Below are 23,961 nucleotides of genomic sequence, written 5' to 3'. Positions count from 1 at the left end.
CCTCAGCTCTCTTCCAGTGTCTACCTTCTGTGAGTTGATGGATTCCCTACCATGTTTTATTACCTATACATTGCAACCTCCCTTTATTAGTAAGAGTTATAGAAAGTTATTACTGCTGATAGGGCCAGAGAGGCATGGACCCTGAACTTTGCTTAAGTATATGACATAATAGTCTACTAATAAACATACCACTCCTGAAATGCCAACTGATTGGCATATTAGCAAAGACATTTAAGAGTAAATTAACCAAAGAGGCCAACTTGATCATTAGGCAAATGTACACACCAAAGAGGGTAGAGAAGGGGGCATTATGTAATGGGGCGGGGCTGAAATGAAAGCCAATTTTAAAAACATTTGCTAAGCATCTATTATGAGTTAACAGAAGAGAGTAGGGGTGATACAAATAGATAAATAAGACTGAGGTCTCTGCCCTTGAGGAGTCCACAGTCTAGTGGCTGATGACCAAGGAGCTCATCATAAAAATTTAAGAATAATAGAAATTTAGCCTTTTGATCTCTCTGCCACTGTAGAGATGTAGGCTGAGAAAACTTGTTTTATTGTGATGCTTATCAATCAGGGGACAAAGGCTCCATGAACATTGACAGCTTCAACGTTTACTAAAACGGAAGTTAATCTTAGGTTTTTGGACACAAGCACAATGTTAGGGGGCTAGATAGTGAGTAGGATGTGTTCCACTTGTTACAATGTGATCTCAACTTGTTTGTAGTTTAGAAGGTTAGCGAGAATATTATTTTTTTAAAAAAACATGGCAGTATGGGAAATCAGTTGTATAGATTATGAAACCCGAGTCTCAGTTTAATTGATTTGTTCACAGTGTGAACTACAAAACATTTTACATGTAACAAATATTTACATAACACTTATACATGCAAAATGTTGTTGTTTCATAGATATTGTCTCTTTAATTCTCATGTCAATGCCAAGAAGTAGATTCTATTATTATTACATCTGAGGATACTGAGGCACAAAGTAAATAAAAATAATGTGCCTAGGCCTGGCTCGGTGGCTCAGCCTGTAATCCCAGTATTTGGGAGGCCGAGGTGAGTGGATTATCTGAGCCCGTGGGTTCGAGACCCGCCTGGGCAACTTGGCGAGACCTCGTCTCTACACTACATCAAAAATTAGCCGGGTGTGGTAGCGTGCGCCTGTAGTTCCAGCTACTTGGATGGCTGAGGCGGAAGGATCGCCGGAGCCCAGCAGGTTGGGGCTGTGGTGGCCGGGAGCGGCCACTGCACTCCAGTCTGGGCAACAGAGTGAGACTCCAACTCAAAATAAAAAATGTGCCCGGAGTCACAGAGCTAGTAGGTAGGGATGTGCCCCTGGGAAGTCTGCATGAATGGCCAATGCCATCTGCCCTTGCTCACTAACTCATCAGCTCCTGTCCCCCCACCATGTCTGCAAGGATGGCTGGGGAGAAGTCACAGAGTTGAGTAAGCAGCTCTTTCTCCCCACACCCACTCAGGGTCTCTTGTGAGAAGGACTTTTCCACCACACTGTCATCGGCATTGAATTTTGCTAATTGAATAGGTGAAGAGTTTTGTGTCCAAAAACCAAGATGTGAGCCCACCACTAGAGTTTAGCAGGTGAAAAGACCCTGGTCTTCAGAGCTTGATCGTCATGGGTTCAGATCCAGCTTTTCCAAGTGATATTGATCAACAAGCTACCTAACCCTTCTGACCCTCAGGTTTCGTCATTTATAACATGGGGATTATGATACCCAACAAGAATGGTTGTGAGGATGAAATACAAATGCATGCAAGATGCTTATTCCCAGATGGTATCTCCCTTCCTCTCCAGCTATACGTGAGAGCTGACAGTTTCAATACCTTGCGTCTCCTTACACTTCCTCCTTTGTCAGTCATGTATGTGTGACCTCTGCCTATGTGTCTGTTGGGCTCTTTGTGGTCTCTTTTCCTTGTAAAAACTAATTTGTATGCGTTTCAGAATATCAGTGTGTGTTAACCTCTTGTCTGTCATGTTTACTGTGAATCCTTAATTTATTGTTTGCTTTGTAATCTTTTTCTTTACACACAACTTATACAGATTTTTTTTATAACATCAACTCTATCCCTCTTTCAACCAAGGACTGAGCAGTCTCTGATAACACTGTTCACATTGAATAAGGGGACTCTTTTCTGAGATTTTAGAACTTTATGTAAATATATTTCAGTGACTTAGCAGAGACTTTGAATGAGCAAGGAGCCAATTTATCATCATTCTCAAGTGCTCTTGGGATTCCTTTGGTCTTTGAATCACAAAGCTTTGTGCGGACATTTAGAAGGTGGGGTGGATAGCGATTGCCGTGTTTGAGGCTGCTCAGCATCTTTGCCCACCCTTCTGGTAGCCGGGGAGCTTCCCCACCATGAGTCCAGCCTCTCCAAGGTAGAAGCCAGGATCCTGCTATCGCAGCCTCTCTTGTCTCTGGGGAAAGGGCCTACGACTTGGTGCCATAAATCAGAGGCACCTGCCTAGGACTGGTATTTAGAAGAGAGAAATGAAAGGAAGTAGTCACAAGACAGAGTCCATTTTTCTGGCTTTCAGGCACAGTGGAGCCTGAGGGGCCAACATCCCACCAGGGGTCAGTGGCAGGAGCTGTAGGGTCTGTGCCAAGTGGTGCTGTCTTCACTGGAGCACTCCCAAGGGTGATATGGCCACCGTTACTGTCTGTGGATCGCCCAAGTCCCTCCTGGAGATTCTGTGAGTCACCTGATACCCTTTAAACCAAACAGATCAGATGCTTATGTGTTCAACTAAGAGCCCCAACTAATACAGGAGGCTATTACAGTTAGAATTTAAGGTGTTCATTCATCCTCCCAAGAAAGCTCCTAGCATCTACCAAGCACCTACAATAGGGTAGAAACTGCACTAGATCATGAGTATGTACAAAAGATAAGCAGAAGAACATCTCATACCTCCTTTTTTTGTTGCTCATATATTTTTACTTTGTCAGAGCTTTGTGACATGTATTCTATTTTCAAATCTTAATTATTTCATATTTTAGTATTAGTTCTATGTCTAAACAGATCCAATACCCATCCCTTGTGGCTCTTCCATTCCCGAATTATATTTGATTTCTCTCTTAGTCAACAGTGTTTCACCATGGAGCAGTCTTCCTCTGGTGCCAAGATCCCTGAAAGCTTTTCTGTTGGACAAGATCTGACCATTGCTTTCATGATTAAATTAATAACCTTGTAGATGTTATTTCACTGCTTTCTGGCTTTGCACATTGCAATGAAAGAATCTGGTTTTGCCCTCTTGAAAGGGACTTCCTTTTAATGCCAGAACAATCCTAGCTTTTAACAGTAGGAAACAATAGCAACATTGAAGATCTGAGAATGGTTTTGCCAAGCTCCTGTCCAAGGATGTAGCTCATCTGAGCCCAGGATCTGCATCTCGATCTGACTCTGAAACCTGCACTGTTTATCCCACCACATGTTGATGTTTCTGTCCTGCCAGGGAAAATACAACCAGGAACAACAGGAAACTTTAAATAAAATAACTCAACCTCTATTGTAACATGACAGGGCTGGCCTACATCAGTGGTTTATGGATTAAAAAAAAAATCTTTAAAACTGTATAATAGAGATATGTTCTCACTATGTTGCCCACACTGGTCTTGAACTCCTGGACTCAAGCATTCTTCCCATCTCAGTCTCCCATAATGCTGGAATTATAGGCATAAACCCCTCCCCCCCAAAAAGAAATCCAGCATCTTCTATCACTATTGTTTCATAAAATAGAGGACATTTTTTACAACCACAAAAGAAGAAAGGATATCATCTGAAAATTAAGAGGTCACATTCAAATTGAGTACATTTTACTTTTTGAAAAACTCCCTATTTATTTCATGCACCTGGCCCATGTGACCTCACTAAAAAGCTGTCCGGATCTCACTTCTTTGATACTATGAACAAAGGCAAAAGCTTATTTATCCCAGCTTAAGATAACTATAACCTGTCCCTTGATCTTTATTTATTTTGTTGTGGGATTTTTGTCCCTTTTTTTTCTTTTTTTGAGTCAGAGTCTCACTCTGTCGGCCAGATCGGAGTGCAGTGGCATGCTCACAGCCACTGCAGCCTTGACCTGCCAGGCTCAGGTGATCTCTCCACCTCAGCCTTCCAGGTAGCTGGAATCACAGGCATATGCCATCACGCCTGGTTAATTTTTTGATTTTATGTAGAGACAAGGTCTTTCCACTTTACTCAGGCTGGTCCTGACCTCCTGAGCTCAGGCAATTCTCACGCCTCCACCTCCCAATGTGCTGAGATTACAGGCTTGAGGCACTGCCCCCAGCTGTCCCTTGGTCTTTATAAAGGCATTAGCCTTAGTGCAAGATGTAAGCCAAACAATAAGGAAGTGAGAGGCAAGATACTCCAAATGGGAGTGATGGAACTGGAGAGGCAGGAAGATGTACCTTGTTTCATGAGTAATCTAGTTATTGCCAGGCTAAATATAGATCAAGTTCTACATGGATCATACAATTCTGGTAATAATAATATCACAGCGACAATGCCTTACAACAGGATTTGCATAATGACTGTGAAGCAAGCAGAAGCGAAGTGCAGAGGAATTGATACTCTAGGTTTTTGTTTGTTTGCTTGTTCTCTGAGTTGGAGTCTTACTTCGTCGCCCAGGCTGGAATGCAGTGGCACGTTCACGGTCACCCCAGCATCGACCTGCTGGGCTTCGGTGATCCTTCTGCCTCAGCCTTCCAAGTAGCTGGAACAACAGGTGCAGGCCACCACGCCTGGCTAATTTTTTGATTTATTGTAGCGATGAGGTCTCGCCAAGTTGCCTGGGTGGTCTTGAACCTGCAGGCTCAGGCAATCCACTCACCTCAGTTTCCCAAAGTGCTGGGATTATAGAGTGAGACACCGAGCCCGGCCTACTTTAGGTTTTTAATGTATATGTAATAAAAGAGCTGCTTCCAGCATGCTGACCACAGAGTCTAATGCACATTTATTCATGCCTGTCTCATCCTAGGCCTAGAGCCTGAGATGCAGTCTATCATTTATACACTTCAGAGATATCCTATCCCTCAATCCCTCAACGTACCTGTGAATTAGGCATTATCATTACTTCCGTGCTATTGAGGAGGAAACTAGTGACTGGAGTGGTTAGAAAATTGATCAAAGTCTCACAGCTCATAAGCAGTAGAGATGAGCTTCAAATCTAGGTCATTTTGATTCAAAAGCCCATTTATATCCTAATGCTTCACACAACAGGGTTGGCAAATATTAGCCTACCCTGCTGTACAATAATTATATCCAATTTGAATTCTTCTAAAAAAATAAAATAAAGTAATTTAGCTGAAGAATGTTAATGATAATCATATATGTTCCATGGCATTGACTTAGGAATCAAGTAACACACAAACTACGTGAACTACTGTTACTTCTAGAGAGCTGTATGAGTCAGGATCAGCTAAGTAATGCTGCAATAATAAGTGACTCCTAAATCTCGGTGCCTTAAAACAACATTTATTTCTCATTCATATCCAACCCTGGTTAGTAAGGCACTGTGTCCATCTTGGGGGCTTAGGGTCCTAGGCCATCCCAACATATGTTTCCATGATTGCTTAAGGCAAGTGAAGTGAATATTACACACTGGTTCTTAAAGTGTCTTCCCAGAAATGACACATTTCACTCCCATTTCTTTGGCCCTGGCAAGTCACATGGCCACACTTTAAAGGGGTGGGGAAGTGTATCCCACCATGTGCCTGAGAGGAAGAAAGCTGGAAATATTTGGTAAACAGTTGAAGTCATTTTCCCTACTTCCAGGCAACCACTCATCTGTTTTCTGGCCCCATAGTTTTATCGTTTCCAAAATGTAATACACATGAAATCATGCTGCATGCAGTCTTTTGTGTCAAGCTTTTTTCACTTAGCACAGTGCTTTGAGACTCATTCATCTTATTACCTGTTGTAGCAGTTTGTGCCTTTTGGTTGATAAATAGTATTCCATTGCATGTTTGACAGTTCCTAAGGTGAAGGGCTTTCTAATGTATCTTGAAAGTGTTTTCTCCACAAATGGCTGCTTGCTACAAGAGATCTTTGCTAAGGGTTCCTGTTCAGCATATGTCATAGCTCTAGACAGGTATATTTATCCACCAGTGGCCAGTCATCAGCCTACTGCTAACAGAAGGCCAGATTTCCAAGACCTTTGTTTCTTTTTCTTTTTTTGAGTTAGGCATCCCACTTTGTTGCTCAGGCAGGTGTGCAGTGGTACGATCACAGCTCAGAGTAGCCTTGACTTCCTGGGCTCAGGTGATCCTTCTGCCTCCACCTCCCATGCAGCTGGGACTACGTATGTGCGTCATCACATCTGACTAATTTTTTGACTTTTTGTAGAGATGAGATCTTTCTATGTTGCCCAGGCTGGTCTTGGATTCCTGGACTCAAGCAATCTTCCCACTTCAGCCTGCTAAAGTGCTGGGATGGCAAGCATGAGCTACCACACCCAGCCCTTTAATTTTAATATATTCATTTTGTTGGCTGATTTGTCTGCCTGCCTGCTCACCCATTCTTTGTTTCAGTGAATGCCTACTAGGTGCCAGACACTGAGAATATTTTATTTAACAGGACAGTATTCTTTTTTTTTCTGAGTTGGAGTCTCACTCTGTCGCCCAGGCTGGAGTGCAGTGGCACACTCACGGCCACCCCACCGTCGACTCGCTGGACTCTGGCGATCCTTTCACCTTAGGATAGAGTAGCCAGAACTACAGGTGTGCGTTACCATGCCTGGCTAATTTTTTATCTTAGAGACGAGGTCTTGCCAAATTGCCCGGGCTGGTCTCGAACCCGCAGGCTCAGGTAATCCACTTGCCTCGGCCTCCCAAAGAGTATTGGTTCTTATCCCTATAGAATTATTTTGTAGCAGAATGGGGAAGGGATAAAGGAGAACTGCCAAGAATACTTTGACTACAAGTCCAAGGTCTTCCAGGGCAGTTCCTAGCAAATCAGCATGGAAACGACGTATCAATTCTGCAACTGTCTTTCCTTCTTTTGGTGACAGGAGGGCCCTAGTTGCTGGAGAGCGTCTTGCACCAGCTGATGATGCTGCAAGTTTTTATGGGGCAATAAATTATCCACAAAAATACCTTCATTCCTGTCATCTCTCTTTTATCTTTGTGATCTAAGTTCCTGCTTGCTGTGCCAGGTGCTGCCCCAAACCAGTCCTGGGAACTGAAAGCTGCCACAGCTGTTCCAAACCCAAGATAGGAGGACTCTGACCTGTACCAACGATGCATTGTGTCCCTTACCTTTTGTTACTTCCCACGCAACTGAAAAATGGTTCACTGTGCATTGCTGAAGTTCTTTAACTCCAAGGATCTAAAAATTCTTTGCTGATAATCACACCCTGAGGTGGAGGTTCCGCATTGCCAGGTCAAGGGTGCAGGTAGGATAAGGGTGTTGTGTAGAGTGGCAGTTCCTCCCATTTCAGTTCAGAGCAGTTACCAGGGCACAGCATTATTCATAACAGCCTAGACATGGAAACTACCGAAGTGCCCATCAACAGATGAATACCGAAATTGTTGCATACATATATAAATATGCAAAAAAATATTATTCAGTATTTGAAAAGGAGATACTGCCATTTGCAATAACATGGACACTAAGGAACCTGGAGGATGTGATGTTGAGTGAAATAAGACAGGCACAGAAAAACAAACCCTGCTCCATCTCACTTGTGTGTGGAATCTAAGCAAGGTTGAACACATCCTTCAACCTTGGGAGGGGAGAACGGTGGGAGGGGAAGGACATGGGAGAAGTAGGTCAAAGGATCCAAGCTTGCAGTCAGTTAAGATGAGTAAGTCTAGAGATCTAACGTATGGCGCAAGTACTCCAGTTAATGATATCAAAGCACAGATAGGCTTACTTTCCCTCCAAGACACAGAGTTGGCATGAGGGGTGGTGGGAGGCATTCAGGAGGAAAAGTCTGGGGTCTGGATTGGTTACATACGCTCTCTGATTCACATAAACAAAAGCAAGGGTTCAATTCGAGTTTGGCTTTTTATCATTTAGCTCTGTCTGTCCATCTGCCCACCCATCCACCCATCATCAAAGTGTATCTCCCTTCTGGTAAATTCCCAAACTTTGTGTACCATGTAGTATTTTTCAAAATGTTGTCATAAACTTTATTTTCCAAACCCCAAGTCTCTGATTTTTAACTTAACACCCATTTTTTGTTATGGAAACATGTACATAGAATGTTTAAACTTAAGGATGAATCTTTGTGTGCTTTGTTCATGTTCAAATATACAATAAAAACTCAATTATCCATCAAAAGAAGTGTACTTCCTCAACGCTGGGCATTGAGGATAGAGACACGACTCAGTCTCCATATTTGCCATGTAGAAGTTCACTGGAAAGTTCCATCGTTTAAGGGATGCCCTCATGAAAATTAACTCATTGCACTGATCTGGTTTGCTTGTGAGTAAGAAAAGAAACATACAATGAAAATGATATTAATTTTATTGCATTTTACTGACTAGAACGCCAGACTTATAGTGGATATAAGTATAAAAATAACCAAATTCTTACAAATAATACTTTGCTGCTACAGTACTGAATAATTAGTGGAGGTTGCAATTATAATACAATTTTAAATAACATTCTCATATGGATTTAACACAATCAACCAAGGGCTAAGGTTTAAAGGCTTACAAAGAGAAATCCAAGACAATGTGAGATCAAAAAGTTCATATTCCAGCTATATGCTTCATTTAGCCATAATTCCAGCAACACAGACATCAGCCAAACTCACAGCAACTCCCGACAAAATAATCTTTTTCATTTTAAAACAGGCCACAGTAATACAGAAAAATCAGTGAGTGGGATGAGTTTCCCAGGTAGAACTGGTTCCATGCCATCCCTGTCCCGCCCTCCCTACCCAAGAACTACACAGTGAAGTACACTTGATGCATCAAAAAAATAAAAAAAATAAAATAAAAAATAAATCCAGAATCTAATATGCAAATAATTTGAAATGTCCTCTTTGAAGATGCCTGGGAATAGAGCCAGACTAGGACCTGTCTCTTTATAGACCTAAATGTTCCCCTTTGGTTTTACAGGCTTTCTGTGAGAAGCTTACAAGAGATACGATGGAGCATAACATTACTGAGGATATTTTAGGACAACATATTAATTGGCACTTGATACTGTAATGTTCCTACTATTTTATTCCCTTCCTTGGGTATTTGAGAAAAGAAAAAGAGAAGAGAACATGTCCAAAGGCAGACGCTACAAAACCACATCTGTTTCTGAAAACACACAACAGCATCTGTATGACGCTTTGGCAAGGAAGAGGAAATGACATGTCCCTTCTAATCCCCACCAAAGCTTTCAGATACAAAATATCTCCTGGGCAGCGAGACCTCATCTCTACAATAAATCAAAAATCAGCCGGGCATGGTAGCGCGCGCCTGTAATTCTGGCTACTCGGAAGGCTGAGGCGGAAGGATCGCCGGAGCCCAGCAGGTCGAGGCTGCGGTGGCCGGGAGCGGCCACTGCACTCCAGTCTGGGCGACAGAGTGAGACTCTGACTCCAAAAAAAAAAAATCTGATACTAAGGGTAATCTCAAATAAAATACAAAATATGAAATCCTGAACTTTGTATTCTTCCTCCCTCCAAAGAAAAGCTCTAGTCTCAAAATCAGTGTATTTTAGGACTAGGGGTCAAGACCCTAGCTGTGCATGTGTTAGGTTAAACTTAGCCAAGGGAAACTGGACTGTAAAGCTCTGCTTCTTCAGGCAGAATTAAACAGACACAGGGCACTTGGGCGCCTCACCAGGGAGCAAGATGACTGACTCACCTGTTCTGGGAACCTTTGCATCTGAATAGGCATAATCTTTAAAGACTTATTCTTAGGTAGCCCTCCAATACCATATGCCCCTCCCTTGGCGGCGGTTCTTCTTCAAGAACTCAATTGTCATATCTTAGTGTCTGACCTCAAATACCATCAGCCAGCTTGACTGTACCATCCATCAGCAATTTTGGCTCTAAATGTCTTAACTGCTTCTGAAAATAAACTTCCCCTCAAAGGAGGAAGATTTGTCAGCATTTAAGACACTCCACTGAATATGTTCCCAACTCTGAGAACAGTTCACATAAATGTGCTTCTAGTAAGTGGGAACCATGGCCTTACTATAGAAACGAGGTGGGCAGATGGATGTGTAAGTCTGGCTGTGCTTGTCAAAAACCCAGGTAGCCACCTTACACTTCCTATAGCCAAAGACGCATACCAATGTGCTTCTTGTTGAGTACAAGCTGGCCACTATTTTCTTAATGAGGACCTCACGTGTCCAAGAAATCTATGTAAAAACCAACCTGTAAGGATACTGTCACAAGGGCAATCAACATTTGTTTGTATTTTGTCATTAGTTTAGTTATTGCTTAACAACATTAAGATTCTTTAGAAAACAAACAAATAGGTAGGCTCGGTGGCTCAGCCTGTAATCCCGCGCCTTGGGAGGTTGAGGTGAGTGGATTGCCTGAGCCCGCGGGTTTGAGACCTGCCTGGACAACTTGGTGAGACCTCATTTCTACAATAAATCAAAAAATCAGCCGGGCATCATAATGTATGCCTGTAGTTCCGGCTACTCAGAAGGCTGAGGCGGAAGGATCGCCAGAGCCCAGCAGGTTGAGGCTGCGGTGGCCAGGAGCAGCCACTGCACTCCAGTCTGGGCGACACAGTGAGACTCCAACTCAAAAAAAAAAAGAAAAAAGAAAACAAACAAACATATTTCTAAGCCCATTCTCTCATCCTCTGTGACATGTAAAGCACACTGCCTGGTGAGGTGTCTGCCAGGGTGGTGACACAGGCAGATGGGGGGGGGGACAAGGGAGTCAGGCAGACCCAGGCTTGAATCCTGCCTCTGCAAGGCAAGTTATTCATCCTCTCAGAATCTGAGAACAGGGCGCTCTCATGCCCACTTCACAAGAGTACTTTGAGGAGCCTTGCACAGAGCCTGCTCATGGTAGGAACATGTTGTGTTAGTTTATCCTCCTTAAGAAACATAGGCTAAGCCGGGCTTGGTGGCTCAGCCAGTAATCCCGCGCTTTGGGAGGCTGAGGTGAGTGAATTGCCTGAGCCCGCGGGTTCAAGACCCACCTGGGCAACTTGACGAGACCTCATCTCTACAATAAATCAAAAACGAGCTGGGCGTGGTAGCGCGCGCCTGTAGTTCCAGCTACTTGGAGGGCTGAAGCGGAAGGATCTCCGGAGCCCAGCAGGTCGAGGCTGTGGTGGCTGGGAGCAGCCACTGCACTCCAGTCTGGGTGACAGAGTGAGACTCCAACTCAAAAAAAAAGAAATAGAGGCCAGTGCCTTGGGCTGGTTCATGGGGTAAGGAGTAGCAGACAATGGAAGTAAAACTCTAGAGCTTTAACCAAACCACTGACGTTAGGCAGCCAGCAAGCCAGCCCCTTCCTGCTCCAGTATGTGATGGGACACTAAGTTCCCACTGGGCCCAGCTCTTCTCTATGAAGGTTGAAGAGTCTTACTGGCAGGTAAGCATCACTTTTCCCTTTCTCCCACCTTCCCCCAGCTGTGGGGTCCTGATGCAGGAAGCTGGCATTTCTATGCATGTGAATTGCACATTCCAGATGTGGAGGCTGAGCACGCATGCCAGAGCAGTCAGGTGTGCCTTGTCAAGTGTGCATCCAGCCCTGTTTTGCAGTCCCTTCGCCTAGGCAGAACCCTTCTGGAGCTGGGAACCCCACAAAGGAGTGAAGCTGACCTCTCCATTCCTTATCAAGGACAGGCAGTGAGCACTGGGTCCCAGCCATGCTTCTCTCACGCCTTCTCAGAGCCTCGTGCTCTGAAGGAAATTTCCCCAACCCACACACCTCCTGGAAACTGTAGAGACTGTGGGAACTCAGAAAAAAGAGTGCCTCCTTTTTACTGATAAAAACAAAAACAACAAAATAAATCACTCTAAATTCACATCATATGGATAAAACTCATAAGCAGAAAAGCATTCTTGGAACTCATAGGATCCTCTTTTCTGGACTCCGGGATTCTTCCCAAGAATGCTTTTGGTACAGAACACTTCATTTCGTGGAGCTGAAAGCATCTGGTCCTCATTGAGACGATTTGTCAGCTGTGATGTCAGCTGAAGGCAGCAGGCTTGTACACCTGGGTGCAGCAGCCTCTCTCCATGGGCCTTTCCTTGGAATTGGTGGGGGAGGAGCCAGGGGTGAGCAGGGATGCTGAGAAAGGAGCCTAGAAGCTGGGCCACCGCACCAAGAGCCAAGCCCGCTGCCTCAGGTAGGCTGAGGCAGGTGCTTGGAGCTGTCTAGTTAGGCGCAGTGTAGCAAGGCACAAGGGAACCATCTGTTTCTACAGAGAGAGATGCAAGATCCGAGATTTCAAAAAGGCGATGCTTTGAAATATTAAGTTCACATCTGCTGACAAAAACAATTCCTGTTGTATTTATCTCACAAGATGAGAGCAATTTAACTACCTGACTAGAGTTCCTGCAGTAGCAGGGTAATGGTGAGTGGTGGAGACATGGAGGCCCAGGAGTTCACACTTAACACCGTTAGGACAACGATTACATAAGAATAAAGATTACCTATGTTCTGAACAGATTAGAGAAACTTGCAGAAACAACCATGTCCAGGGCAGAATCGTCCCCAGTGGCTGCACCATTTCCAGAAGAGTGTGGGTCACAGAGCTCTCAGTCGCCGAGTGGAGGTCATTCTTTTACCTCTATGTTCCTCTTGCTTCATCCAAAACCCAGAGGTCCCCAAAGCAGGTGAATAAACACTGTTCCACAGGCAGCGGTTAAAGACACTACACAGTAGATAGGTCTCCCTTGCAGGGCCCACGTCACAGGCATGCCAAATAAGACGTGTGGAACTTCCTTCCCAACGGCTAACTCCCAGCTCCCTGACCGGCCAGGAGTCTCTAGTCCTCCAACGCCAACCTGAATCATAGCTGTGTTTCTGCAGGGCACCACACAGTAGCATGGAGGCACAAATGATAAGTGAGGAAAAGAAATGATTTCTTCAGTGAATAAATCACTTCGAGTGGTTGAAAGTTTATAAGGAGTTTGTGGTTGGGGTTATGACATCAAAGATGCTGCACCTGCAGGTGAGTCAACTCCTCTGAGCCTCCATCCCGGCTCCCTGCTCCGCCTCGGGAATCCACGGGGCTTCCCAAAGCATTGTCCCTGTAGGAACCAACACTAATCTGCCCTTCACCCCCTTCCTCTAGCCACACCCAGCTGCTTTTCCTACAGTGGAAAAACGTCAGTTCAGCTCCTACCTGGATTCAGCCAACCTGCGTTCAGTTTTCCATTTCTCCTCCATGCACAAGTAGCCTCTGGCCTCAACAAAGGTGGTCAGAGTCCCAAGCCCCATGCCATGTCCTCTGATGGAAAGTGCCCCACCGCCTGCAATCCACCTGCTGGGCTTCACTATGGGGTGGCTGGATGGCTCTAACTGAAACCAAATATAAGATCTTTTGCCCTGAACCAGACTTGTTAAAAAATGTGAGCTTTAACTGCAAAGAGAAAACAAAAAACTCTTAAATAAATGAGTCACCCTGACTCAAAAAAAAAAAAAAGACAAATTTCAATTCCTCATTGTGGAGGTTGGCTTGGAAATTGTAGCATAAGACACCCTAGAAACATTAAAATACCGTATGTCCAATGGCAGCATCTTCACAATGGTGGTACTTTCACATCGTCTGTTGTTCAGCACAAAGGTACTAGGGAGGAGAATAACTAAGGAGACAGTATTTTGCTGTAAATGAATCACCAAATTGCGGCCTATGAAAGCATCTCAGGAAAGGAAGCTTTCTTTCTGGAGCAGTCCTGAAACAAATCCAAAAGGAAACCTCCCTACCCGATTTACTAAAGTGCAAACTAAGGGAAAACTGGTCCTCGCAATGATACCTAGTGGTCTGCCCTGCTGACAGTCACCCTGGCGCCAGGGCCATGGTGCAGTCACTCCAAGAAGTTCTCCTGGTACTGGCCCGCGCTCACGTTCACAGTAACAACAAAGGTGCCCCACGTGCAGCCTGCGGCTCCACATCCACCTGTTCCCTCCACTGTGTTCATAACCCTCACGCCTGTCCTCTTTTCTACTGGCTACTCAAATGTGGCTCCAACAAGTCCTGGAAGCAGACTCCTGGCGCAGCCCTCTGAACCACAGAGCTCCTGGGTAACTGGCTCAGAGCCATGGGGCCCCTCTCTCCTGGACTTAATTAAAAGTAGTCTCTTCTCCTGCTTTCATCGCCAATGAAAGATGGGTTATACTGTCCAGGGAAAATGCAAGAATGCCGTGATCCTGGCAATCCAGTGTAGGCTGGGTAGAGTCCATTACGTTCAAGTTCAGGATTCCTTACACCTGAGGGCTGGTTGCCAAAGAAAAAAGAAGAAAAGCCAACTGATTATTCTTAGCTTTAAATAAGCCCAATGACTTTAAACCAACGTAGGAAAAAAAAAATCTGGGTTCATCCTATGGGATGTGGTTCTACTGATTATTATCTTAATTTTAGAAATGTCTTTCTCTGTGTAGCACAACAGTATTTAGCAGAAGGTGACTGTCCCTGCTACAGCATAGGAGGCAGTTGATGTGAAAGCAGGAACTGACCTTTGCAAGGTCCTACGACAACCTTGTTAAAGGTGGAGTTACGACCCCAAACCAGGAGGCCAACAGCAATTCTCAGGTGTCTCTGACCAAATACCTGTTTAGGAGGGGGTCACTGAATTGTTCTCTTTATACCTTGTTTCCAATCTCCCCATCTGATCTGCTACAAAAGCTCCCTGGGAATGACAGGAACTAATTTGAGGAATCCCTCCCAGTATTACAGCAGTGAATACCTTCTTGGTAGAAATAAAACACTAGATACTGCATATTAGATATGTGAATCCTGTGAGTGCCCCATGTGGGAATCACCCGGCCCACTCCTGAGTCCAGTGAGGAGCAGCCTGTCCAATCAGGTAATAGCTTCACACCCTAAGCTTAGGGCCTGTCTGTAGACTGCTCAGCCTGCTAGTTTTGAAATAAAGACGGAATAAAGTAAGTTCCTGACTATTTAAGGCAACTCTTTCGCTAATGCCACGGAAACACACAGTGAAGGTGGGTCCTTCAATGCCAGAGACCTGTTTTTCACTAGTTATCCCACCACGCTGGGGCTGAGGAGTCCCTAGCAAGGGATGTGCGTGTGAAGACACACCTGGGTCAAGTACCTGCTTCACTATGGCTGCAGTTAGTAAAGGCCTGCTTAGTTTTGGTTACAGTTAGTAAAGGCCAAGGGCTTTCCTGACAGAGAAGAAGGCAAAGCCCTGTGCTGAAATATCAATGAAAACATTTTCACTAGAGTTAAGTTTGTGTCTGTGTTGATCTTTCCCCTTATTTATAGCTTTTTGTTCTTCTTCCAGGTTCAAATCACTCAAAAGGAGTCCACTGAAACAGACGGCTCCCTAGCAGGAACAAACTCGCCCCTCCCATCCAAAGTCTGAATACTCATGGTTAATTCCCACAGCAACCAGAGAGATTGTGGTTCCTGTAACAAGATTGTCTAGTGTCATCAAGTTCCCACAGGGCAAGGTTTCAGGTTTATTGCTAGTCCTCAAACAGCTGAGGAGTCACCTGACAGCCTTTTATTTTTCAGCTCACATATGCCTGCTGGTGTTTGCTTTATGGTCAGTACAGTGTAATGTGAAATGTATTGGGCAGTGTATCAACCAAAGCATGGGTTAAATTCAGCGTGGGAGAGAAGAAGCAAAGGTTCAAGGTAGTCTCCTGTCTTTCCAAATGATGCAATCCACACTGGACATAGCACATTATTAAAGACAATAAATCAAAAAATTAGCCAGGCGTGGTAGCGCACGCCTGTAATTCCGGCTACTCGGAAGGCTGAGGCAGAAGGATCGCCGGAGCCCAGCAGGTCGAGGCTGCAGTGGCCGGGAGCAGCCACTGCACTCCAGTCTGGGCGACAGAGTGAGACTCCAACTCAAAAAAAAAAAAAAGACCTACTGAGCATATGATCTTTCAGACCCCTGAGAAGTGTTTGTTGAGGATGACATTGAATTGTTTTCTTTATAGATTTTTCCAAACCCCAGTTTTAATTATGTAACCACACAAGGTAAGCACGGCAGACAGGAAATAAAAATGAAAGAGCAAAGCCGGGCTCGGTGGCTCAGCCTGTAATCCTGCACCTTTGGGAGGCTGAGGTGAGTTCAGGAGGCTGAGGTGAGATTGCCTGAGCCCGCGGGTTCGAGACCCGCCTGGGCAGCGAGACCTCATCTCTTCAATAAATCAAAAAATCAGCTGGGCGTGGTAGCGCGTGTCTGTAATTCCGGCTACTTGGAAGGCTGATGCGGAAGGATCGCCGGAGCCCAGCAGGTCGAGGCTGCGGTGGCCGGGAGCGGCCACTGCACTCCAGTCTGGGTGACTGAGTGAGACTCCAACTCAAAAAAAACACACACACAAAAAAAACAAAAACAACAACAACAACAAAAAAATGAAAGAGCAAAGGGCTACATGTCACTAAATTGTTTCTTTATCTTTCACTTTCCATTCCTATAACTTAAACACAAGTTTAGTCATAAGACGGTCATTGCTATAATCCCTTAAAAGTATATTGTGCTCTGTGGAAAGACCCTTCCTAGCTCAATATCAACACTGGTGAATACCAAGCAAATGGATCATAAATAAATTGAGTATTAAAATATGTATATAAGAGGCTGATGCCATCATTCTCTTTAACTCTTAAGTAACTGAGTAACCCTTACAACAACAACAAAACAGAATTCTTTTACTTCTCAGAGGACACCAGGGCCTTCAGGTTGACTGGGCCTAGGAATACACACCGAGTAATACACATCCGTCATTTGGAGGAGGTTTTTCGTACTTCCATTCTCATGCATTTCAATTGCTTCCCGGCCCCATTCTTGTGAACGAGGGTTCTTGGGGTACTCAGCATACGGGGACATTTGAAAATCCCCACTTTTAAAGATGAGTTTGCTTATGTCATTTTTGTTCTTTCTGTGGGGTGAAAAATATTGAAAAGATCAATCCATCGACTATTATTTCATAACATAAATTAGATTTGAAAGTTATCATTATATTTCTTTGTAGCTGTCCACTGAGGAGTGTTATTATTTTTACTATTTACCTATAAGTAAAAACTGCAATTGTTTGCGGAAAAAAAAAAAAGAACCACCTATTTCTAGACCTATACACATTCTTATTTCAGCAAGTCAGAGAAACCTGCAAGATTTCACTGAGCATTGTTGGGATATGAGTTCTTCACCTACCTAACAGGCTTAGGATCATAAATGCAGTCTTCCAACCCCAAAGGGGCAGATTATCAGAGTGAACAAAGACAGGTGCAATGGAACAGATTTAGACTCTTCTAGAGGGACAGAGATCACTGTGTCTTGGGGGAGGCCAGGGAAATAAGAGATAAATTCTCAGCATGCTGAAGCCAGAAGAGCCCTTGGAATTCTAGTCTGATAGCTCCTAACCTGCTCGGGCCTCTTACATGGAAAGCATCTGGGCCTTCCCAGATTTTACTGAATCAGGCGCTCTGGGGGTGAAATAGCACTGGCCTAGTGAAGAGACCCGATTTGTCTCCTGGGTCACCATTTGCTACTAGCAAAGCTTGGACTCAAATCCAGGCCTTTTAACTCCCCAGCTGGTGCTCTTTCTTTCTTTCTTTTTTTTTTTTTTGAGTTGGAGTCTCACTCTGTCGCCCAGACTGGAGTGCAGTGGCCACTCTCGGCCACTGCAGTCTCGACCTGCTGGACTCCGGCGATCCTTCCAAGTAGCTGTAACCACAGGTGTGCGCTACCACACCTGGCTAATTTTTTTTATTTTATTGTAGAGATGAGGTCTCGCCAAGTTGCCCAGACAGGTCTCGAGCCCGCGGGCTCAGGCAATCCACTCACCTCAGCCTTCCAAAGTGCACCAAGCCCATCTGGTGGTGCTCATTCTAATACCAAAGCTACTTAACAAATCATAAAAACAGGATGGTTTATTTGCAAAAAAGACTACCTATTTCTATGTCTGTGCACATTCTCATTTCAGTAGGTCAGAGAAACCCTACTTTGTGAGATTTTTTTTACTCACTGAAAATTGCTGGGATAGGTGATCTTCACCTAATGGGCCTCGGATCATAAATGTTAAATTATATTTGCCATGGGTTAGATAATCTGAAGTTTTTTCCTTCTACCTCACTTACCTATAAGTAATTATCTGGGGAAGGCACAAAATGACTCAGGGTCATAAAACCAAATGTCCATGCAGCTTAGGTGTTTGTGGAAGTGCAGAACAGACCTGCCACTGTGCTGCTCCTCCCTAGTGGGTGGGGTGTCCGGACTCAAACAATGACTTACTGGCTCACAACCACCTTCCCTTCTCAGCAGGTCACAGGCTCCTTCTCGCAATGGCTACATCACATGGTACAGAACACTGAGCAAATATGCTGCTTTCATCCCTTTGAGCACTCAGGTTTTATCCATCTAGGTAATCACTCCCATCCTCATCCCAGGAAGCACATTTTTATTTATACGGTCTATTTGTTGATCTGATGGTAATTTGGAAAATGACAGGCAAAGGCTATACTGTAAGGCCTGCATTCCTGACCAGGCAATTAGGGCAAATTGCTCTCTGCAGCCTTACTAGAGAGTAGGGATGTTTTTAAATGTCATTCATGTCAATGGAAGACAAGGTGACTAGCTAGTCTGGAAAGTTCCCTCCCTCTGTTATGTCCAGATAATTCCTGCCCTTATCATCATCTAAGTCAAAGATCATAATTTCTCCTTATCTGAACTGATAATCTCAGAGAAGGAAGAGCGATTCTTTCTTTGTCTCATCTTTCTTCTCTCCTTGGTCTAGAGCCAAGTTCACTGCTCATCCCACGTTGCTGCTACAACTTCTCTACTGCTAAAATATTTCAGATAACGCCTTTCATTTCTTTCTTCATCTGCTTCTCTTTTGCTCTTTGTATAGATTTACTTCGAAATAATTCATATACTATACAATCCACCCATCTAATGGTTTTAGCAGAATTGTGCAACTATCATTACAATCAATTTTAGAAGTTTCATCACCCCCAAAAGAATCCCTATACCCCTTAGCCACCTCTCCCCAATTTTCTCCCTCCATCCTGTCCCCCACTACCCTAGTTCTAGATAACCACTAATTTACCTGCTGTATTTATTAGATTTGCCTATTTCAGACAATTCATATCAATGGAATCACACAATGGTGGTCTCTTGTGACTGGCTTCTTTCTCTTAGCACAATATTTTCAAGGTTCATCCATGCTATCAGTACTTCATTTTATGGCTGAATAATATACCACTGTGTGGATATAACATTTTGTTTATTCAATCATCAATTGCTAGACATTGGGGTTGTTTTCGCCTTTTAGCTACTGTGAATCATGATGCTATGAATATTCATGCTACATTTTTGTGTGGATATATATTTTCGTTTCTCTTGAGTATATACCTAAGAATGAAACTGCTGGGTCAAATGGTAACTCTGTATTTAACTTGCAGGAGGCATTTTCAAAGTGGCTGTGCCATTTTACACTCCCACCAACAGAGTATGGGGCTACTAATCTTCCCACATCTTCATCATCACTTATTACTTTGTTTTTTGGTTTTTTTGAGTAGAAGTCTCACTCTGTCGCCCAGACTGGAGTGCAGTGGCCGCTCCCGGCCACCACAGCCTCGACCTGCTGGGTTCTGGCGATCCTTCCGCCTCAGCCTTCCGAGTAGCCGGAATTACAGGTGCGTGCTACCACGCCCGGCTAATTTTTTGATTTTATTGTAGAGATGAGGTCTCGCCTGCTCAGGTGGGTCTCGAACCCACGGGCTCAGGCAATCCACTCACCTCAGCCTCCCAAAGGCGCGGGATTACAGGCTGAGCCACCGAGCCCAGCTACTTTGTTTTTAATAGCCCTCCTAGTGGGCATGAAGTGATCCTCCATGGTAGTTTTGATTTCTTTCCCCGATGACCAATGATGTTGAGTATCCTTTCATGTGTACTATGATTTGGACCTGCTTTGTTTGTCCCCACCAAATCTCCTGTTGAAATTTAATCAGAGTGTGGAGGTATTGGGAGGTGGGGCCTAATGGGAAGTGTTTGAGTCACAGGAACAGATCTCTTGAGAAGAGATTAATGGCCTCCCTCAGGAGTGAGTTAGTTCTCATCGGTCCCGAGAGTCAGTTGTTAAAGTGCCTGGCAGCCCCCACCCTCGCGTCCTCTCTCACCTGGCAGTTTCCCTCACCATCAACCATGAGTGGAAGCAGCTGGAGGCACTCACCAGATGCAGATGCCCAAGCTACAACTTTCCAGCATTGGAATCGGCAGCCAGTTGAACCTTTTTTTCCTCATAAATCACCCAGCCTCAGGCATTCTTTTACAGCAACACAAAATGGGCTCGGCCCATGTGCTTACTGGCCATTTGCATAGCTTCTTTGGAGTCTATTTAAGTCCTTTGCCCTTTTAAAATTGGGCTGTTTTTTATTATTGAACTGTAGGATTTCTTTCGATATTCTACACACAAGTCCCCTACAGACATAATTTGCAAATATTTTCTCCCATTCTGTGGAATGTCTTTTCACTTCCTTGAGAGTGTCCTTCGGAGTACAGACTTTTAAAAAATTTTGATGAAGTCCAACTCATCTCTTTTATCTTTTGTTGCTTGTGCTTTGGGGTACTCTTTTAGAGTAAGAGAAATTAATTTCCATTTACTCCCCTTCTCTTTCCCTGCAGGTACCAACTATCATGAATTTCCCTTTCTCCTTTTTTAAAAAATGGTTTACTCACACATTATGACCGGGTATAGTACATCAACTTAAGTATTCCTTAAAAGAGTAAAAGCTGACCCGTGTGTAGCACAGGTTAAGGAACACGACTATGTGAACTCGAGACACTTACCTGCAACAGGTGACGATCAGAGCGATGCCCAGAATGAGTAGAAGTCCACCTCCCGCTGCTGCGATCACCACGGTGATGAGCTGATAGGCTAAACACACAAACAAACACAAAGTGGGTTGGTAGGAGGTCAGGAAGGAATGAATGAATGAATGAATACTCAAGAGTGGTCTCCCCTCTGCTTCCCAGCCACCTCCCTGCCTCACTGGTGCCCTCGACTCCCACTTGCTGGTCTCTGGCAAGAAGACTCAATGCTATCTCTGTATTGTTCTCTCCGTATTGAGAAGAGGTCCTCTTTTCTGGCCACTTCTCGAATAACGACTCCTAAATTATACCTGCAGACCAGACCCTGATGACATTTTTCACCAATCCATGGGAAAAAGAGAAAAATAAAGGTGGATGAGTTTTTCCGAAACTGAATTTGTTCCTTTTTTTTTTTTTTTTTTTTTTGCATCAGAGTCCCACACTGTTGCCCAGGCTGGAGTACAGTGGCAAGATCACAGCCACTGCAGCTTCAATCTCTGGGCTCAGGCAATCCTTTCACTTCAGCCTTCTAAGTAGCTGGAACTACAGGCATATGCCACCACGCCTGGCTAATTTTTTTGATTTATTGAAGAGACAGAACGTCTCGCCATGTTGCCCATGCTGGTCTTGAACCCCTGGGCTTAGGCAATCCTCTCGTCTCGGTCTCCCAAAATGCTGGGATTACAAGCATGAGCCACCACACCCGGTCTGAATTTGTTCCTTTTTAATAGCTGTTCTATAATCTCAAAATGTTGTTTCTTCTATTTTTTTCTCTTAAGATGGGTGCCTTTTATCATGCCTTAGTAAAGTGTATTTTCTTGGCCACTTCCCACCCTTTTGTGTTACTTGTTTAATGTTTTGAATCAATGGTGATAGTAGATATACAAATTATTATTATTATTATTATTTTTTTTGAGTTGGAGTCTCACTCTGTCGCCCAGACTGGAGTGCAGTGGCCGCTCCCGGCCACCTCAGCCTCGACCTGCTGGGCTCCAGCGATCCTTCCGCCTCAGCCTTCCGAGTAGCTGTAACTACAGATGCACGCTACCATGCCCAGTTAATTTTTTGATTTATTGTAGAGATGAGGTCTTGCCTGCCCAGGCGGGTCTCAAACCCGCAGGCTCAGGCAATCCACTCACCTCAGCCTCCCAAAGGCGCAGGATTACAGGCTGAGCCACCAAGCCCAGCTGAGTAGGCATCTCAATAAATATATACCGAATTACCAGAAACTAGCAGTGATATAAGCAAGTACATATCGTATGTAATAAGCAACATTAAATATTTTATTAATCAATTTTATAGCTGTGTATTTCTGATAACATATTTTTGAAAAACTTCTATTAAGTATTCAGATTGATTTTTGTGGAAATACAATTAAAATTGTGTTCTCAAGCTGTAAGATCCAGGATGAAAGGCCAATAACCGGATTTTCCACGGTAAGTGAAGCCTGGAACCACGTTCTTTAGGTACTCAGGTAAAGTTGAGACACAAGGCACGAAGCTGACACGCTCTTGCCCTTCTCCCTGAGCTCCCAGACTACCAGGTGCTGGATGGAACGGGAGACAGGCAGCACGCCGACTGTGAGCAAACACAGGCTGTGCAGCTATCCTTTCATTCAAATACACAGCATAGACACCTGATTATTATGGAAAACCATCAGTACTAAAATACACAGAAAACAATGCCAAGTTATGGAATGAACTCGTTCTCTCCCTCACCTCCTAATGCATGCATTAGAAAGTTTCTCTTTTAACCAAAGTGAATACACAACACAAATATCTTTAATTTTTATCCACTTTTCTTCATCTCTGCCAACATTGTGCTGAGCTAGAATCATCTTTTTTGGACAACAGCAACGGCCTCCCAACTCCTGTGCCCAGGCTCGTCACTCAGTAGAGAAAGCAAACCTGATCTTGCCACTTCCCTGCTTAAAAACCTTCAGGGCTGTTTGTTCCCAAAGACCAAAGTCTAGCTCCTGCTTATCCCTCCATGCCAGTTAAATTTTCTCACTTCCAGAAAAACAAGCATGCATCCATTTTAGAAATGACCCTTGCAAATGGCCACAGCTGTAGCAGGTTCCTCTTTGAAACAAGCAATTCTGTCTACAAAGAGACATGGATGGTGTAGACCAATGCCCTTAAAACTATTTGTGGTCAAGAGCCAGTTTTTGTTTGCTTGTATTTTGGGATATTCTTTTTGAAGAAAGAAAGTCCAATTTGTTCCTCTTGTCTTTCCCCAGAGGCACCAACTATCATGAATTTCACTTTCTCCTTTCTTTAAAGGGGTTGACCGTAGACTGATAAAACTTTTGTTTTTGAGTCTCTCATGCTTGCACATCACAGATGTATCAAATTAATATAAACATTTCTAAGTGTTCACTCTTACCACCTTCCGTGTTATCTTGTCATGGCACAGTAACAGTTGACGTTACAGGTCACACTCTGAGTAGCACTGGTGTAGACGACTGCTTTTCATACTCTCATGTGCATGTCAGCCCTCTGCAAGCCTTGTTGAAACCCAGATTCCTAGTCCCTACTCTGAGAGATTTGATTCGGTAGTTCCGGAGAGGGGCTCAGAAGCTGTACTTCTAGAAAGCTTCCAGGTGATAGTGATGCTGCCAGCTTGTGAACCAGACTGTGGGTAGCACTGATGTAGGCGCAAGAACACTGGCTGAAGTCAGGAGCCCACCCAGCACATGAGCAGAGAGAAAGAGTCAGGGAGGGAACCCATAAAAATGTTAGCAGAAGTTAGCAGTGCCTCAGATAAGGAGGGATAACTTTTACTTTCTTCTTTGTGCTTTTCTCTATTTCCCAAATTTTATTTATATTTTTACACATGCACAAACACGCACACACTCCTCCTCTAAATCTGTATACAAATACATATTTTGTGAGTAGTGCATTTGATGTTCTTTAGCAGCCATGTCCCTGGAAACCTGTAATATCACCCACAGATCTTTTTTTTTTTTTTTTTGAGTTGGAGTCTCACTCTGTCGCCCAGACTGGAG

At 44.1% G+C, this 23,961-nt stretch overlaps 1 protein-coding gene across 1 annotated transcript in view; it reads right to left on the bottom strand.

Annotated features, from left to right (window-relative positions):
- Positions 1–13,958: 13,958 nt before the first annotated feature.
- HEG1 (heart development protein with EGF like domains 1) overlaps positions 13,959–23,961 on the bottom strand; it is a 96,582-nt gene continuing 86,579 nt past the window's right edge. Inside the window, exons 15-17 of the mRNA XM_021706353.1 lie at positions 20,934–21,021; positions 16,851–17,025; positions 13,959–14,386 (exon numbers count right to left, since the gene is read on the bottom strand). Of these exons, the coding sequence (XP_021562028.1) occupies positions 14,237–14,386; positions 16,851–17,025; positions 20,934–21,021 (413 nt within the window). The 3' untranslated portion in view covers positions 13,959–14,236. The remainder of the gene's footprint in view (positions 14,387–16,850; positions 17,026–20,933; positions 21,022–23,961) is intronic.

Source organism: Carlito syrichta, unplaced genomic scaffold, assembly GCF_000164805.1.
Source record: "Carlito syrichta isolate Samal-C Ts95f unplaced genomic scaffold, Tarsius_syrichta-2.0.1 Scaffold315477, whole genome shotgun sequence".
NCBI classification, from domain to species: Eukaryota; Metazoa; Chordata; class Mammalia; order Primates; family Tarsiidae; genus Carlito; species Carlito syrichta.
Note: the sequence above shows the minus strand (reverse complement) of the source record. Positions and strands in the feature narration are given on the sequence as shown.